Source organism: Acomys minous (genome assembly GCF_964271855.1).
Source record: "Acomys minous genome assembly, chromosome: 6".
Classification (NCBI taxonomy): domain Eukaryota; kingdom Metazoa; phylum Chordata; class Mammalia; order Rodentia; family Muridae; genus Acomys; species Acomys minous.
In genome coordinates this window covers 87,766,335-87,782,761 of record NC_140487.1, presented here as the reverse complement: position 1 = coordinate 87,782,761, position 16,427 = coordinate 87,766,335, and the positions used below count along the sequence as shown (strand labels likewise).

At 49.4% G+C, this 16,427-nt stretch overlaps 1 protein-coding gene across 1 annotated transcript; it reads left to right on the top strand.

Annotated features, from left to right (window-relative positions):
* The first annotated feature begins 1,586 nt into the window (after nt 1-1,586).
* On the top strand, nt 1,587-15,837 carry SHISAL2A (shisa like 2A). Its single transcript, XM_084788118.1, has 3 exons — nt 1,587-1,943; nt 7,646-7,785; nt 15,577-15,837. Exons 1-3 carry the CDS (start codon nt 1,762-1,764, stop codon nt 15,822-15,824), a joined length of 570 nt encoding a protein of 189 aa, XP_084644244.1. The 5' UTR covers nt 1,587-1,761; the 3' UTR covers nt 15,825-15,837.
* Nucleotides 15,838-16,427: the final 590 nt, after the last annotated feature.

The window sequence follows — 16,427 nt, the reverse complement described above, 5'->3', positions numbered from 1 at the left end:
CCTGCTGGGATTAAAAGTGTGTGCCACCATGCCCGGCTCCACCCCTACTTCTGATAGATAGAAGTCAAAATGGTAGCCAACCAACCCAGTCTCCAGGGACCACAGAATAATAACAACCCTTCTTGGTTTTAAGGTGCCGGTGTTGAACCTGGGCCCTCACGCATGCTAGGCAGATGATCTACCTTTAAGCTATACTTGATGCCAAAGGGAAGTCCTAGTTCATTTCTGAGATGAGATCCGTATTGCCAGGCTTGCCTTAAACTCCTGGACTCAAGCAATCCTCCTGCCTCAGCCTGCTGAAATGGTGGGACTACTGGCTCATGCCATCAAATCTGGCTCCTTTTTTGTGAGCCTTAAACCCTCTCAAAACCCTTCCCTGTCACCTCACTTGGAGCCCCTTTGTGTCAGCAATCCCCGCACTCTCCCCTTTCACCTCCCGGTCCTGTGCTGACTCCTACACTGATCTCTCTCCCTAATGATTCCCCCTGATTCCTCCACCAAACCCAGATCCTGACCCCTTCAGGTGCCCAGGTCAGAGGCTGGGGACACAACGCCATCTGTGGACCAGCCTTAGAGGACACAGGAAAGAGAAGCACGGGGAGAGGCAGGAAGGGAGGACAGTTAAATTACACCAGAGCCCTTCAGAGTCGCGATCTCACACACACACACACACACACACACACACACACACACACACACACACACGCACACACGCCCCAGCAAAGGGGAGCATCACCCTAACTACTTCCTACTGTATCCTTCTGTGAAAATAGGGAGCTTGGGCTCCAAGGAACTGGGTAAGTCCTTGAGGATCTTCTGTCCACCCTCTCAGGGTACATTGGGGAAACCGACGCTATCTGGGAGCACCTTCAGACAGGAATGACATACAAGATGAGAGAGTCTGGGAGCAAGTTGTGAAGGCTAGCAGCCCCTAATTGAGATGTGGGGAAAGGCTTATTCCTGAGACAATGGCCCTATTGTCCTTGGCCAATAGCAGGCGTGCTAAGAGGAGATGTATAAACATTGTGGGTGAAAGAGGGAGCAGGAGATGAAAGGAAAGAAAGGTAAACTAGAAAGTACGATTTTAAAAAAAGATGACTGAAGAGCGGGATGTGGTGGCACACACCCGAATCCCAGCATTTGGGAGTTGGAGATTGGGGAGGGGGGGGAGGGTCATCAAGACTTCAAGGCCAGTGTGGAAGTGAAAAAGAGGTTTTCTGAGAGCCAGCAAGGCAGCAGGTTGTAATCCCATGGGCACAGGAAGAGCCCCAGGAAATGATTTGTCTCTGATCCTCAGCTGCCGTCTATACAGTGAAAATTCCTGGTCCTCAGACTGCTTTGCCAATTAAATGGATTAGTGTGTTCGTCAGCCTGAGAGGACATCACTCCGCCTGTCTCCTGCGTAGCACACAACCTCTCTGAGAAGGGTCCTGGCGCCCGACAAGGTGGTACCTCGCGCTGGCGAGGGCCTCAAATATCCACCTTGCCTCTCTGGCCCTGTCGCATGGTGTCTCGGCGGCTGGGGGCAGCTCCCGCCCCCATTGTGTCCCCGCGCGCTCCCCTGCCTCCGCGCCCGCGCACCTGGCCACCTGGTCCCCAGGCGTCTGGTCCTCACCGCTCTTCCGCGCCTTTCTCTGCGCGCCTCTGCCGGCTCACTTGCCAGGCTGCCTGGCCTTCGGTCTTTTTCTCGGGCTCCGCTGGGTCTCCGGCCGCCGTCCCTCGCTCGCACCGCCGTCCGTCTGGGGGACCCAAGGAGGCGCAATGAGCGGCGCCTGCTCGAGCTACGTGAGCGCGGAGCAGGAGGTGGTGCGCGGCTTCAGCTGCCCGCTGCCGGGGGGCGAGGCGGCTGCGGTCTTCTGCTGCGGCTTCCGAGACCACAAGTACTGCTGCGACGACCCGCACAGCTTCTTCCCCTACGAGCACAGCTACATGTGGTGGCTCAGGTACCGGCCCTGGCCCAAACCTCACCTCGAACCCCTTCTCCCATCTAAGGCCCCCTAGCCGACCCACACACAGGCCAGCCTCTTGAAAGCCTCCACTTTCATCTGAGGGCCCACCCCTCAAATCACCCTTAATCCTCATTGCCAATACCGACCCTACTCTCCCCGTCATCGCACCCTTGTAGCTCCATATCAATTCAGCGGACCCCAACAATTGTTTCGAACCTCGCTTGAACCTCCCCTGCACTACCCCAAAACTCTCACTCAGTCCCTATTCTGAACTTCATTTTGCCGGTCACTTTCAACACAATCCCAAATCACAAGCCAAACCCTCACTCTAACAGCAAATACCATCTTCAGACATACAGAGGAACCCCAGACTCTGCCTTTAGTCCTCACACAGACGTCCACCCATCTGGGCACTGTACCTGATGCCGTCTCCAACCCCACCCTCGGCTTTATGAACTTCGTATTCCTACCCAGGTCCTAACTCTGTCACCTGCCGCACCCCCCCCAGCACCCCCCAGCACCCCCCCCCACTCCTCGAGCCTGCTTTTTAGCCACCTCAGCTGTTTACTTTAATAGGCTCTAGACCTGCATGCAAACCACCTCCTCAAACCTTCATCCTCACCGGATGCTGCAATCCATCCAACCCCATCTCAGCCCTTCCCTGTCCTCTCCGTTGAGTCCTGGGGGTGTACCCTATGCTCGCACTAAAGCAAAAAAAAAAAGAGAGAGGTCAGGGCTTCCTGCAAGTTCAGTGTGACACAGTGGCATCATGCCCCAGCAGACACCAGCTCCAGCCATCTCAATAAAGTGTGGCCTGGGTGTAAGCACTTCCTTTTCCCTGGCTGCTCAGGGACAGCGTTGCTTTGGTCGACTTTGACAATCCTGAACCCTAAGTATGAGGTTGGAGGGCAGTGGGTCTCGAGCCCCCTGAGTTCCCAAAGGCTGACCCTCAGTCTGCTCTGGGAAAGAGGTTGTCAGCAAAACCGGAGTGGGTCATTGAGAGTTTTGTTCCCTAACAGTGTGTAAGCAGACTGTGGGCTTCCGGGATGGGAACAGGGCATCATAAGCTGCTGAAGTGTCTCCAAGTCTTTCCGTCTCTTTACCCACCAAATGGGGGAAATGACCAATCATTGTTTCCATTTCTGATTAAGACAGAGGCAAGGACCAAAAGAGAGATGAAAACGACTTGATATGTGCCAATTACAACTACAAAGATTGCTTTTTCTTTTCTCTTTTCTCCCCACCCCCCCTTTTTTTTCCCAGACAGGGTTTCTCTGTGTAGCCTTGGCTGTCCTGGACTCTCTCTCTGTAGACCAGGCTGGCCTGGAACTCACAGAGATCCTCCTGCCTCTGCCTTCCAAGTGCTGGGATTAAAGGCGTGCACCACCACCGCCCAGCCAAAAATTGTTTTTTCTAAGGTGTCCAATCTGTAATTCTAAAACATTTTCAGATGACCAGAATACCATAGCCTGCATTTTGGCTGCTGTATAAACACCCAAGGAATCGTACTAATTTGTTTTCTATTCTCAAGTATTCACCCATTCGAGGCACTGAGGGACACAAAAGACAATTACTCCCTGCGAGAGGACCTTCCATTGTTCTTGTGAGAATCTGCCCGGCTGTCTGGGTGGTGGTGGCGCACGCCTTTAATCCCAGCACTCGGGAGGCAGAGGCAGGCGGATCTCTGTGAGTTCGAGGCCAGCCTGGTCTACAAAGTGAGTCCAGGACAGCCAAGGCAACACAGAGAAACCCTGTCTCGAAGAGAGAGAGAGAGAGAGAGAGAGAGAGAGAGAGAGAGAGAGAGAGAGAGAGAGAGAGAATATTAAACCCAGGGCCTTGGGCTGCTTCATAACTGTAATTTTGCTATTCTTATGAATTGTACTGTAAATATCTGTGTCTTCTGTCTTCTGATGGTCTTAGGTGACCCTAAGAGTCATTCGACCCCCACAAGTTGAAAACCACAGATTTATCAGGGCGAGGTGGTGCTCTCCTGTAATCCCAGCACTCTGGGAGTCAGAGGCAGGCAGCTCTCTGTGAGTTTGGGGCCAGACTTGAGTACACAACGAGATCCTGTCTCAAAAAAATAAATAAAAAGGTAAAGAGCAGTGTTCATGCTTGCCTCGTAGAAGACAGAGTGTAGGGAGGGGGGTGACGTAGTGTGGGGCGCAGGTGAAGGTGCTCAGTGCATTGAGTAGGTAAAGAGTAGAAAAGAGCCCCCCTTTCATCTGTAAGGGTGGGGTGCAAAGCTCAGAGTCTGAAAGTGAGCTGGGCCTCCTGGCGCTATCGCAGCAGACTAGATTTAGAGAACCCAGCTTAGGATGAGCTACACACTTCGACACACACACAGCCCTAAGACATCGCTCCATGGAGAGACTCAAGAGGGGTTCTTATTGGGCGCACCCCAGTGAGAAGTGGCAGAGCTGAGATGAAAACTTAGGCTTGCCTGACCCCAAACCCAGTCTTGTCCTGTTTAACAGCTGTCTGAACCTTTCCGGCTTCCTGTAGCTGTTGTACTCACCTCCCTCCAAAACATTTGCTGACCCTGTAGTCTGACTACTCAGCTGGCTGGCCCTTACAGTGCAGAGATGAGTCACCCCCTGGGCCCCCAGCTGGTAATCCTCTCCTCTTCCATCACTCCCTTATCTGATCACTTCTTGTGACCCTCCTGTTGCCTTGGAAACCCTCTCCTGTGGAATGCTTTAGCTTCTTAGAGAGGTTTTCAGTGGAAGGTCAGACAGGATAAGGTCAGATCCTGTTGTGAGTGTGACCCCCCCAGAAGCAGTAGAAAGGTTCCAGTGTGTGAAGTGACTTCCTGGGTTCTTTTGTGTGTGTGTGTGTGGAGGAGGCGGGTGTGGTTGGGGAGGGGTGTTTTGCACACACGTGTGCCTGATGCTGGAGTTACAGAAGGTTGTGAACTGTCACGCGTGAGTGCTGGGGATGGAACCCTGGTCCTCTGGCCAAGCAGCCAGTGGCTTTAACTGCTGAGCCCACTTCCTGAGTTCTAACACGACATAGTTAATAAACATCAAGACAGTTGCAAAGCATAGGGCTAAGGGTCCTCAGGACACCTGGACCACACGTGCTTTGGACAGAGCCCCCAGCACTGCAGTAAGGAGACCTTGTTTTCCCCAAAGTTCATTTGGCCCTTTTCATGAAATATCACTCCTGCAAGCGTATAAATCTCCAGGTAAACACTGTATCCTTAGAGAAAAGTGTGTGTTTGAGGGGGGAAAAGCCATCTTTAAAAGCCAACCACCTCAGGAAAAGAAGACATCCCATAGAGGGAAGCTGGTGTAACCACACCATCTGGCCCAGGTGCCGAAACCTCCTTCCTTCTCCATTCTCTCTCCAGAATATGAGCCGGAGGGCAGTAGCCTTCCGGAAGGGCAGAGCTGGTGCTCAGCTATGGCAAACACCATCCCACCTCACCCTTAGGGGCCACCTGGTGAGGTAGGAGCCGTGACAAATGAGGGTCAGAAAAGCAAGGTGATATTTCCCCTTATGTATGACAGACTCAGGTTTCAAACTGTGAAAAGTACCTCAATCTCGAAGCCGGCTGCTGCTCCTTCACTACTTTCTTGGGGGGTGGGGCTGGGGTGGGGGTCACAGTGGGTCTTTGTCTTTCAGAGTCAGCACAGCAAAATCTCCTAAGAGCAGAGGCCTCTAGTTTGGTTTCTGGCAGAGCAGGACTCTGACTTCATGGAGAGGCAGCTGTCTGTCCTGTGGAACTCACCCCCCAGGCTGCGCTCCCCCCCCCCCCCGTCTACTGCCCCCCCCCCCGCCCGCCCCAGGAGGCAGTGCCTCTCCCATCAGACAACTCTGATCCTTTTAAGTCCATCTGGCACTGAAATCAGGGTTTCCCTCTTAGGGCCTCCTCTGTCTCTCCCTGCAGTCCTCAGACAGAACACCAGGGACAATGCGCTTCGGAGATGCATTCGCTCCCTAACTCACCTCCAGTGTGGGACACACCCTCCAGTCTTCTCACGCGTTCCACAAACGTTCTCTCTGAGAGGCCACGCTGCCATCCTGGTGCTCATAGTTGTCTCTCATAAAGACGGAAGTCCGGGGCTGGAGAGACGGCTCAGCGGTTAAGAGCACTGATTGCTCTTCCAGAGGTCCTGAGTTCAATTCCCAGAAACAACATGGTGGCTCACAACCATCTATTATGAGATCTGGTGCCCTCTTCTGGTGTTCAGGTGTACATGCAGACACAACATTGTATACATAATAAATAAAATCTTTAAAAAAAAAAAAAAAGAGGAAGTCCTCGTCTGCACACAGGTCTACCAGCTGCAACACCATCTCACCTTACTCAAATGCCACCATGAACAACAGTGTATATCACATGTGCATGTGTGTGTATGTATGTGTGCACAGGGGCACATGCATGTGTAGAGCCCAGCAACCTCAGATGTGCTTCTCCAGAGCACCATCCACCTCCCTTGAGAAGAGGAGGTCTCCCGTTAGGCTTGAGCTCATCAGTTAGGCTAGGCTGGCTGGCCAGTGGGCCTGGGCATCCTCCTGCCTCCATGCCTGCAGTGCTTGGGTTACAAGTGTGCACTGCCGCGTGGAATCTAGGTGTTGAACTTGGGTCCTCATGCTTGCAAATCAAGCAAGCACTTCATCATGTAAGTTATCTCTCCCTGGCCCAAGATAACTGTTCAAAGTATGGACAAGAACTAAAAAACACCACATATTCAATGGGGAAAATGGGGAAAAGGACAGAAACAAAAGAATTTATAAGTGGTGGTCGGGGGTCTGAGGGGGAGCGGGCGGGCAAAGCTAGAGTGTGTTAGTTTGTGCTCTAAGATGAAGAGCTGATAACAAATAGCTTTTGTTGTTTGGTTGGTGTTTGAGACAGGGTCTCTCTGTGTAACCCTGGCTGTTGTAGAACTTACTATGTAGACCAAGATGGTCTTAAAATCACAGAGATCCACCTGTCCCTGCATCCCAAGTACTGGGATTAAAGGCATATGCCATTACACCTGGCTATGTAGTTTTTATGGAAAGTGACCCCGGAAAACACTGGTAGAGGGTAGGAAAATGAAACAGAGAGAGAAAGCACCAAGAATAGGTTATGTTACCAAGAAAGTCACACAGAGGTAACCAGGGCTCAGCCTCTGCTAGGGCCTACAGTGTATACCTCACAGTTACCCCACCAGAGCTGGGTAAATATATATACCACTGGGGCTGTGGGCTGGTCAAGGAAAGGAAGCATTCATTATCCATCCCTCTGACTTGTTCAATGAGCAAATAGAGTTTTGTTCTGTGTCTAAGAAAGTTCTCAGGCAAAGAGATACAGATGCTGGCAACTGAAACCCTGTCCTGAATATTCCACAATGATAGGACCCAACGGGCTATAGCTATCTACAGCCTGCATTAAACCTAGAGGCAGCTTGATAATAGTTTGATATATTTTCCTGTAGTGTGTGTGTGTGTGTGTGTGTGTGTGTGTGTGTGTGTGTGTATGTATATATGCATGCATGTATGTATGCATTAGTGTGTCTGCATGTAATTGGCAGGAAGAAGTACACACATACACACACACACACATACACTCTTTTAGAAACCAGAAGACGACCTCCACTGATATTCCTCAGGCACCAGATGATGCCTACCACTCACATATCTGGCTTTTTGGACCACCCTGCCCCATAGGCCCCAGCGCTCAGCCCTCTGTGGTCTTCTCTCCCCAGCATCGGAGCTCTTGTGGGCCTCTCTACGGCAGCCGTGGTCCTTCTGGCCTTCATCGTCACTGCCTGTGTGCTCTGCTGCCTGTTCATCAGCTCAAAACCTCACACCAAGCTGGACCCGGGCTTAAGCTTACAGACAACAGGTAAGAAGGAAGCTACATGATGCCCTTGTAATGGGCAGGCTCAAACTTTTCCTTATGGGGGAGAGGTCATTGGAAACGCTGTCTGAGCTGGGCGGGCGTAGTGGCGCACGCCTTTAATCCCAGCGGTGGGTGGGTCGCTGTGAGTTCGAGGCCAGCTTGATCTACAAAGACACTCCAGGACAGCCAAGGATACCCAGAGAAACCCTGTCTCAAAAACCTAAACAAAAAAGAAAGAAAGAAAAGAAAAGAAAGAAATACAGTCTGGAGGGCCAGGCATGGGAGGACACACTTTTAATCCCATCCCCCCAGGATGGCAGAAGTAGGCAGATCTAGGTGAGACTGAGCCAATCTTGTCTACACAGTGAGACCCCGTCTCCAAGGAGGGAAAGAAAGAAAGAAAGAAAATGAAAGGAAGGTGAGAAAGAAATGAGATGTAGATCATTTGCCCTCTGAGCGTTCTGGAACATGCACACTGCCCAGGCGGTCTGTGGGCTGAACCTTTCTGACCCAAACCCCTCCTGTGCTCAGCCCTCATCAGCTCTCTGCATGGCCGGGTTTTTCTAAGATGGTGTTTCCATTCTAGCCTTAGGGAGTGCAAACTGATATGCATATTCTCCCAAGCAAAACAGAACTACTCAGACAAACTTGCTGTTTCTCAACAATCAACATTTGATCAGAAACTGAATACAGGGGGATTCTATTGTTCATAATCTGCTGTACTAACCCTTCATTACCATGGGCCACTGAGAACCTCAGAAGAGGACACAAAAAGAAAAAAAAACCCACAAAACAAAAAACAAAAAAAAGCATTGCCCTTTCTTAAGGCCATACTGCACACTTCATAACCTCTGATAAGGAAGTATAGAACATCCAAGTCCATGATGGCCAGAGAGTTCTCAGGACAGTTGAGTGCGCGGCAGCCAAGGTGGGTGTCGTCTCCACTTCACAGGTGAGCTGAGCTGGGGCCTTGGTCAAATGAGATCTCGCCCATGCCTTCCCTCCCAGAGTCATATTCTTCCACCCACTAACTGTGGGCTGCGCATGTGTAAGTACAGGGAGCAGGGCCAGGAAGACAGAGGAGGTCCGTGAGCAAGGGTGGCAAACATCAGGCTGGCAGAGGTGGGTAATACCTCAGTCTCAGAGGGAGACGGAGAGCTCTGCATGCTAGTGTTTGTAAGAGATTAATTTCTTTTGTTTTTTAAAGATTTATTTATTGTGTAATCAGTACACATCAGATCTCAGTGTAGATGGTTGTGAGCCACCATGTGGTTGCTGGGAATTGAACTCAGGACCTCTGGAAGAACAGTCAGTGCTCTTAACTGCTGAGCCATCTCTCTAGCCCAAGATTAATTTCTTTTTGTTTGGTTGATTTTTTTGTTTGTTTGTTTGGTTGGTTGGTTTTGTTTTTCTTTTGTTGTTGTTGTTTTTTGTTTTTTGTTTTTGTTTTTCAAGACAGGGTTCTCTGTGTAGCCTTGGCTGTCCTAGACTTGTTTTGTAGATAAGGCTAGCCTCGAACTCATAGCAATCCACCTGCCTCTGCCTCTCAAATGCTGGGATTAAAGGCATGTGCCACCACGCCCAGCTGTTTTTTGTTTGTCAAGACAGAGTTTCTCTTGTAGTCCTGGCTGTCCTGGACTTGATTTGTAGACCTGGCTGGCCTCAAACTCACAGACATCCACCTGCCTTTGCCTCCAAGTGCTGGGATTAAAGGTATGTGCCACCACACCCGGCCAAGAGATTACTTTTCTAACTTAAAGGCAACAAGCAACAGCCTTCTTGTACCCTGAAGACTGTTGGGAGTGGAATGCTTCCACTGGCTGCCTGTAGAGTTGGGAAAAAATCCTGAGCAGAAGAACAAATTGACAAATTTGCCTAAGTCAAACAAAAACTATATAAGTCATCATATATACAGTTAAAAAACAAGGAGGGGCTGCGGGGAACGGGGAGGAGGGAGTGTGAGCATCTCTTCTAATAGTCAGTCCTGTCCATCCTCAGGGTGTATGCTTTTAACTTGCCTACTTGCTAAAAGGTATTTGTAACCTCGAAATAAGTACCTGAAATACTTATGAGGTTATTACAGATGTGGATATGTACCAAGTGACATAAATTTGAGGGGCACATGGCCCCAGATAATGTCCATCAAGGCCACACTCTGTAAGCACGTGTCCTCTCTGTGCCCATCTGCAACCATTTTGTGCCATGTGTGTGATGTTCACGGATGGTCTCCCTGTTGAAATGCCTCCAGAGACAGTTCTGAAGTGCCCCCGAGCATTGGAACGCTGTGTTGTGCTTTGTGAAGAACACAGAGTGCTAAACTCTAGACATGAGTTTCAGGGCATTGGATGTGAGTTCAATGTTAATAAACCAAAAATATATTTTAAGTCATGGGACTGAACTGGGCGTGGTGGGACTCGCTTTTAATCCCAGCACTTGGGAGGCAGAGGCAGGTGGATTGCTGTGAATTCGAGGCCAATCTGGTCTACAAAGTGAGTCCAGAACAGCAAAGGCTACACAAAGAAACCCTGTCTCAAAAAAAAAAAAATCATGGGACTGGAGATATGCCTCAGCAGTTAAGAACACTGTCTACTATTTTTGTTTGGTTGATTGGTTGGTGGTTTTTGGGTTGGTTTTTGGTTTTGTTTTGTTTTTTGTTTGTTTGATTTTGAGACAGGTTTCTCTGTGTAGCCTTGGCTGTCCTGGACTTGCTTTGTAGACCAGGCTGGCCTCACATCAATCTGCCAGCCTCTGCCTCCCAAGTGCTGGGATTAAAGGCATGTGCCACCATGCCCGGCTGGCTACTCATCCAGAGGACCTGGGTTAGATTTCCCAGCACCCACATGGCTGCTCACAACCATCTATAACTTCCGTTCCAGGAGATTTGATACCCTCTTCCAGTCTCCTAGAGCACCTGGCATGCACACGGTACACAGACATAGATGCAGGCAAAACACTCATACACATAAAAACAAACATTTTTTAAAAAGAAACATATTAAATCGGATGTCTTTAATCAACAGCACATAAAGCCAAAGTTAAATACTGATTGTCTGACAAAAATATATCCAAATGCACACAGAAACCGCATCATATTCTCCCTAGAAGACAGAGCTAGCCTGGAACTCCCTTGAGCTCCTAATCCTCCTTCTTCCAGCCCCAAGTTGCCCCCAATTTTATCTTAGCAGCAGTGTTTTAGTATTGGCTGTTTGTGGTGGTGTTATACAATGCAGCTGCATAGCTACTGTGGATAAGCAGGACTTGCTGTATATAAAATAAGATGGGACCAATATCCAGAATATAGAGACACATCGTTAAACAATGAGGAAAGAGGAGTAGTAGTAGCAGCAGCAGCAGCAGCAGCAGCGGCGGCAGCAGCGGCAGCAGCGGCAGTATAAAAGCCCAATACAAGCCTGGTAATACCATGCCTATAATACCAGCCCTTGGGAGGTAGGAATAGAAGGATCAGGAGTTCACTGTTGCCCTTGGTTATGTATCAAGCTTGAGTCCAGCCTGAGACAATCTCAAACAAACAGCCACAACAACAAAATTCACAATGCACACAAAAAGATTATCAGCCTTAATAATCAGGACCATGCAAGGTAAGAATGGTAGCCCCTTTGGACTGGTGAGGTGGCTCAGCAGACCTGACAACTGAGTTAAATCCCTGGGACCTCTGTAAAGGTAAGAGAGGCCTGACTTGGCAGAGTAGTCATCTCACCTCTAAACACACCATGGCACATGTGCTCACACATCATCATCATCATCATCGTCATCATCATCGTCATCGTCGTCTTCATACAATGATGATGATGATGATTATAGAAAAGCATGATATGCCTTAAAAATTAAAAAGACACTGGGGCTGGAGAAATGGCTTAGCAGTTAAGAAATGGCTAAAACAGATCTAGAGGACCCAGGTTCAATTCCCAGCACCCACATGGCGCCTCGCAACCGTCCTTTAACTCTAGCTCCAGGGAATCTGACACCCTGTAAGGGCGCTACACACACATAGTGCACCTACACGTACATGGGCAAACTAACACACATTTAAAAAAAAAAAAGAAAGAAATCTTAAAATAAATAAAAAGGATACTGACAAAAGTTCAGACATGGGTCAAACTAGTTGTGAGAAAGTTGGAAGGATACACTGGTCGCAGAAATAGAAATTGGCTCAACAACTCCGTAGAGCCATTTTGGCAATGCCTTCTTACACTAAAAACATGTATGCCCTGTTATTTAGCAGTTGTACGTCCGATGGTCCATCCTTTAGGAGAAGACAGGACAGCCCTGTCACAAAGGAAACCAACTAGAAGTTTATCAGCACAAGGCAACTGAGCAGGGACAGGTGTGACCACTTGCACTGTACAGATGAGGAAACGGAGGTTCAGGTCACCTAGTGAGTGAGTGAGTGACTGAGAAGCTCTATCTCAAACCCTGCTGCTGAGAAAGGAGATTCGCCGCTTGCGGGCCAGATGCCCTGAAACTGCACACATACTATCTCATTTAACCTTCTCAGCTGCCCCAGTGGGCTTAGCATCACCCACATGCAGCTGTGACAGCCGCGTGTCAGAGACACTGGATACACTGCCCGAAGGGTCACAGTGTGTAGACCGTGGTCCGAGGGTTCCAACGTGTCTCAAGCCATCTTGTCATGCCATCAAGCCCGAACTGTGGCTGCTCCAGGTCTCCCTGTCCCTCCCTGCTCCTGCCCCAGCCTTTGTGGCTAAGAGTCATATATTTCATCCTTGCCCGTGTAGATGGAGACCACGCGCCTGCTTCCTGGTACCCAGTCACCATCCAAACTATTTAGTCACCACGGTTTGAGATAGCATGTGCTCTTGCTTTTTGTTTCTTACTTTTTAAGCTGCAACCCCCGACCTTTTACTAAATGATCTCTTTCGCCTCTCTGCCTCTTGCACAAGTGTAGCTCTAGTTTAGCGCAGTCTTCATCGAGTCGCCCTTCCCTTCCCTCTGCAGCCACAGCGTCAGGCCAGAAGCCTGCCCCCTTTATAGACTCTTGCCTCCATTCGCTTTGCTGTCTTGCTCTTTGGTAAGACAGGAGAGATCATGGCTCCCATTTTACAGGAGAAAAAGAGTAAGACTGGGCAGGGGACATGACCAGGTCCCCACAGAGAGTGAGCTTGTGTGTGTTGGGGATGCCAACCAGATCTCCCAGGCTTTCCAGTGTAATCATTGCAGTGTGTGTGTGTGTGTGTGTGTGTGTGTGTGTGTGTGTGTGTGGTCTTTATCTCTCTGAATGATGGGGCAGGCAAGAGTGGTGTGACAGGTGCCTTGGCAAGTGGCCATGAAAAAGCCACTTCAGACACACTTTCCCTCCCATGCCCAGGATCCTGCCCATCCCCCATCCCATCCCATCCCTCAGATCTGGCATGCAATAAAGATAGAATCTTTTGCTCTTTCCCTCCCTCCCTCCCTCCTTTCTTTCCATTCCTCCCTGTGCTGAGGAGCTAATGCAGTCCAGGACAGCCAAGGCTACACAGAGAGACCCTGTCTCAAACAAACAAACAAACAAACAAACAAACAAACACAATGATTTGTTAGCTCTTATAACGTTTCACAAGCCCAGCCCAGCATCCTGGGTAACACGGTAGATTCTGCCAGTTTGGCCCTGGTAATACCTCTGGGGCATTCCTTTTGAGCAATGCCTATTTCCTTGATGTCACAATGTCACCTTACTTGCAGATTCACATACACAGGGCCAAAGGACAGCCCCAGGCTTTCTAAAAAGCGTAAAGAACACCTGCCAGGTGGCTCTCCTCTTTCCCTTTGTGTTTGTCATTTTGGCAGGCAACTGGAGGGTGACGGCTCCAGCCTAAGCCTCATGGTTTGCCACTAGGCAAATCTGTGCTCTGGGTCCTATCCGATCTGTAAAGTAACTTTTGAAAAGATTAGGGATGGTGTTTACATAGTTCCTACTTAGTCTTAAATTCATGGCATTATCAATTAAGTGCCGCCCCCCCCTTATTTGTTCCCTATATATGCTAAGCTTTGCTGTACCCTTAGCCCTAAGTAGCTCTCATTTTGTTTTTGTTTTTCAAGACAGGGTTTCTCTGTGTAGCCTTGGCTATCCTGGACTCGCTTTGTAGACCAGGCTGACCTCAAACTCACAGCAATCTGCCTGCCTCTGCATCCCGAGCGCTGAGATTAAAGGCGTGCGCCACCATGCCCAGTTTTTATCTGGAATTTTGAGACAGGGTTTCTCTGTGTAGCCCTAGCTGTCTTGGAATTTGCTCTGAACACCAGGCTGGCCTCCAGTGTGAAGATCTGCCTGCCTCTGCCTCCCGAGTGAGATCAAAGGTGTTCGCCACCACTGTCCAGGTGACCATAGGATTTAAAAGTGGCCGTGGGATGTAGTGACAGGAAAGGAAGAGAAAATGTCACCAATGGGTTGGGGATCAAAGGCCAGGTGAGCTTCCTTCCTAGCTCAGGCACAAGAGGCAGGGAAAAGGGGAGTCAAGGAAGAGAAGAATCTTTGGTTGGCTTGCTTTTTGAGTTAAGAGCACACTCTGTAGCCCAGGCTAGCCTCACATGTTTGGGATCCTCTAGCCTCTGCTTCCAGGCTCTGGGATCACAGGAGTGTGCAGCACACACAACTACAATTGGTTCTTCTTTCAGCTTTATTTATCTTATTTTATGTGTATGAGTGTTTTGCCTGCATGTTTACTTGCTGCCCTCATGCATGTCTGGCGCCACAGAGGTTAGAAGAAGGCATTGGATGCCCTGGACCTGGAGTTGCAGACAGTGGTGAATCGCTATATGGGTGCTGGGAGTCAAACCCAGGTCCTTTGCAAGAGTAGGCTCTTAGCTACTGAGCCATCTCTCCAGCCCCTAGACTCTCATCTTTTTTTTTTTTAAAGATTTAGTTATTTTTATGTACAAGAGTACACTGTCTTCATGTACACCAGAAGAGGGCATTGAATCATAGTACAGATGGTTGTGAACCACCATGTGGTTGCTGGGAATTGAACTCAGGACCTCTGGAAGAACAGCAAGTGCTCTTAACCTCTGAGCCTTTTCTCTGGCCCCTAGACTCTGTTCTTAAAGCAGAGAACAACAGATGTTTTACAAATAGCCAGGACTCCTCTGCATGCTGGCTGTGTAACAATCCTGTGTCCTGGCTGGGTGTAGTGGCACACCTTTAATCCTAGCATTCAGGGAGGCAGAGGCAGACAGATCGCTGAGTTCAAAGCCAGCCTGTTCTATAAAGCAAGTCCAGAACAGCCAGGGCTATACAGAAAAGCCCTGTCTTGAAAAATAAAAAAATAAAAAATAAATAAATTTTTAAAAAATAAATAATTTTTTAAAAATTTATTTGTTTATTTATGGTATATGAGTGCTTTTTCTGCAGAAGAGCACATCAGATCACATTATAGGTGGTTGTGAGCCACCATGTGGTTGCTGGGAATTGAACTCAGGACCTCTGGAGGAGCAGGCGGTGCTCTTAACCACTGAGGCATCTCTCCAGCCCCAATAAATAATTTTTTTTTAAATCCTGTGTCCTCGTTTAGAAAACGGACTTGTAAGTTTTTAATGGCTTTTAAACCTCTTCTAGGGCTACGATGAAAGTCAGCCCTTCTTCTCCTAGCAGTGGCCTCCCCTACTCAAGAGAAACATGGGCCATTCCTACTGTGTGATGTGGTATATTGTTAACAATGATTTGTTGTGTGAAGAGCATGAGGCACTCAGGTAATCAGCAAGAAGTTGGCCAGGGGTGTGACACTGTGGTGGAGAATGGGCCACAGGAGGAAGTCACCTCAGATTGCTGTTTTTCAGGCTCCAAGGAGATGTCACCTGACCACCAACATTTGAACACAGCAATCACGATGGAGGAGCCAGGGGTAAGCCGTCCCAGGCAAAGTTACTCCTTGAACCCACGTCTGGAAAGCAATGAGAGGCCGACCGTGGGCCCCAGCTGTCTCCTCCAGCACCACTTCATGGCCACAGTGGCCACTAGCCACATTCCAGGAAGCACCGAAGAGGCCTCGGTCCCCACTTCTGACCCATATGGGCCAGCGCCATGAACATTCAATAAACGTCTCTGTACCATCCTTCTGGAGTGTCTTTCGGTGAAAGTGGGTGTGGAGAGGAGGCTAGCCCAACTTTGGAGACTCGTGGGATAAATGAGGGCTTCCCCCAACAAAAGCACCGAGGTCATATTGAGGCCCCAGCTGCTTGTTTGTCCTGACCAACTTAGGACCTGCTGAAGTTGGGTGTGAGTCATCTAATGAGGGAGAGGGGGCTAGGAGCTACGTCACACAATTCAGAAACCTGAGTTTAGCTGGGCGTGGTGGCGCACGCCTTTAATCCCAGCACTTGGGAGGCAGAGGCTGGTGGATCGCTGTGAGTTCCAGGCCAGCCTGGTCTACAAAGTGAGTCCAGGACAGCCAAGGCTACACAGAGAGACCCTGTCTCAAAACAAAAACAACAACAACAAAAAAACAAAAACCAGAAACCTGAGTTTGTGGAGGCTCAGAGAGCCGATCTCCCAAGGAGTCCTGACTTGTTTTTAATGCGGTTTCTCTGCCCCAGAGTAGGTCCCTAGGATGGGGATCCCCACTCAGAGGGGTAATCTACCTGTCCATCACTCCACCTGCCCTGGAGTGAGCCACTCGATGCGGTCCAGG

Excerpts from the sequence above, each read along its gene's own strand:
- SHISAL2A (XM_084788118.1), top strand. The coding sequence starts at position 1,762 with ATGAGCGGCGCCTGCTCGAGCTACGTGAGCGCGGAGCAGGAGGTGGTG. Across the intron at positions 1,944-7,645 it reads AGCTACATGTGGTGGCTCAG|CATCGGAGCTCTTGTGGGCC; the intron begins GTACCGGCCCTG and ends TTCTCTCCCCAG. Across the intron at positions 7,786-15,576 it reads CTTAAGCTTACAGACAACAG|GCTCCAAGGAGATGTCACCT; the intron begins GTAAGAAGGAAG and ends GCTGTTTTTCAG.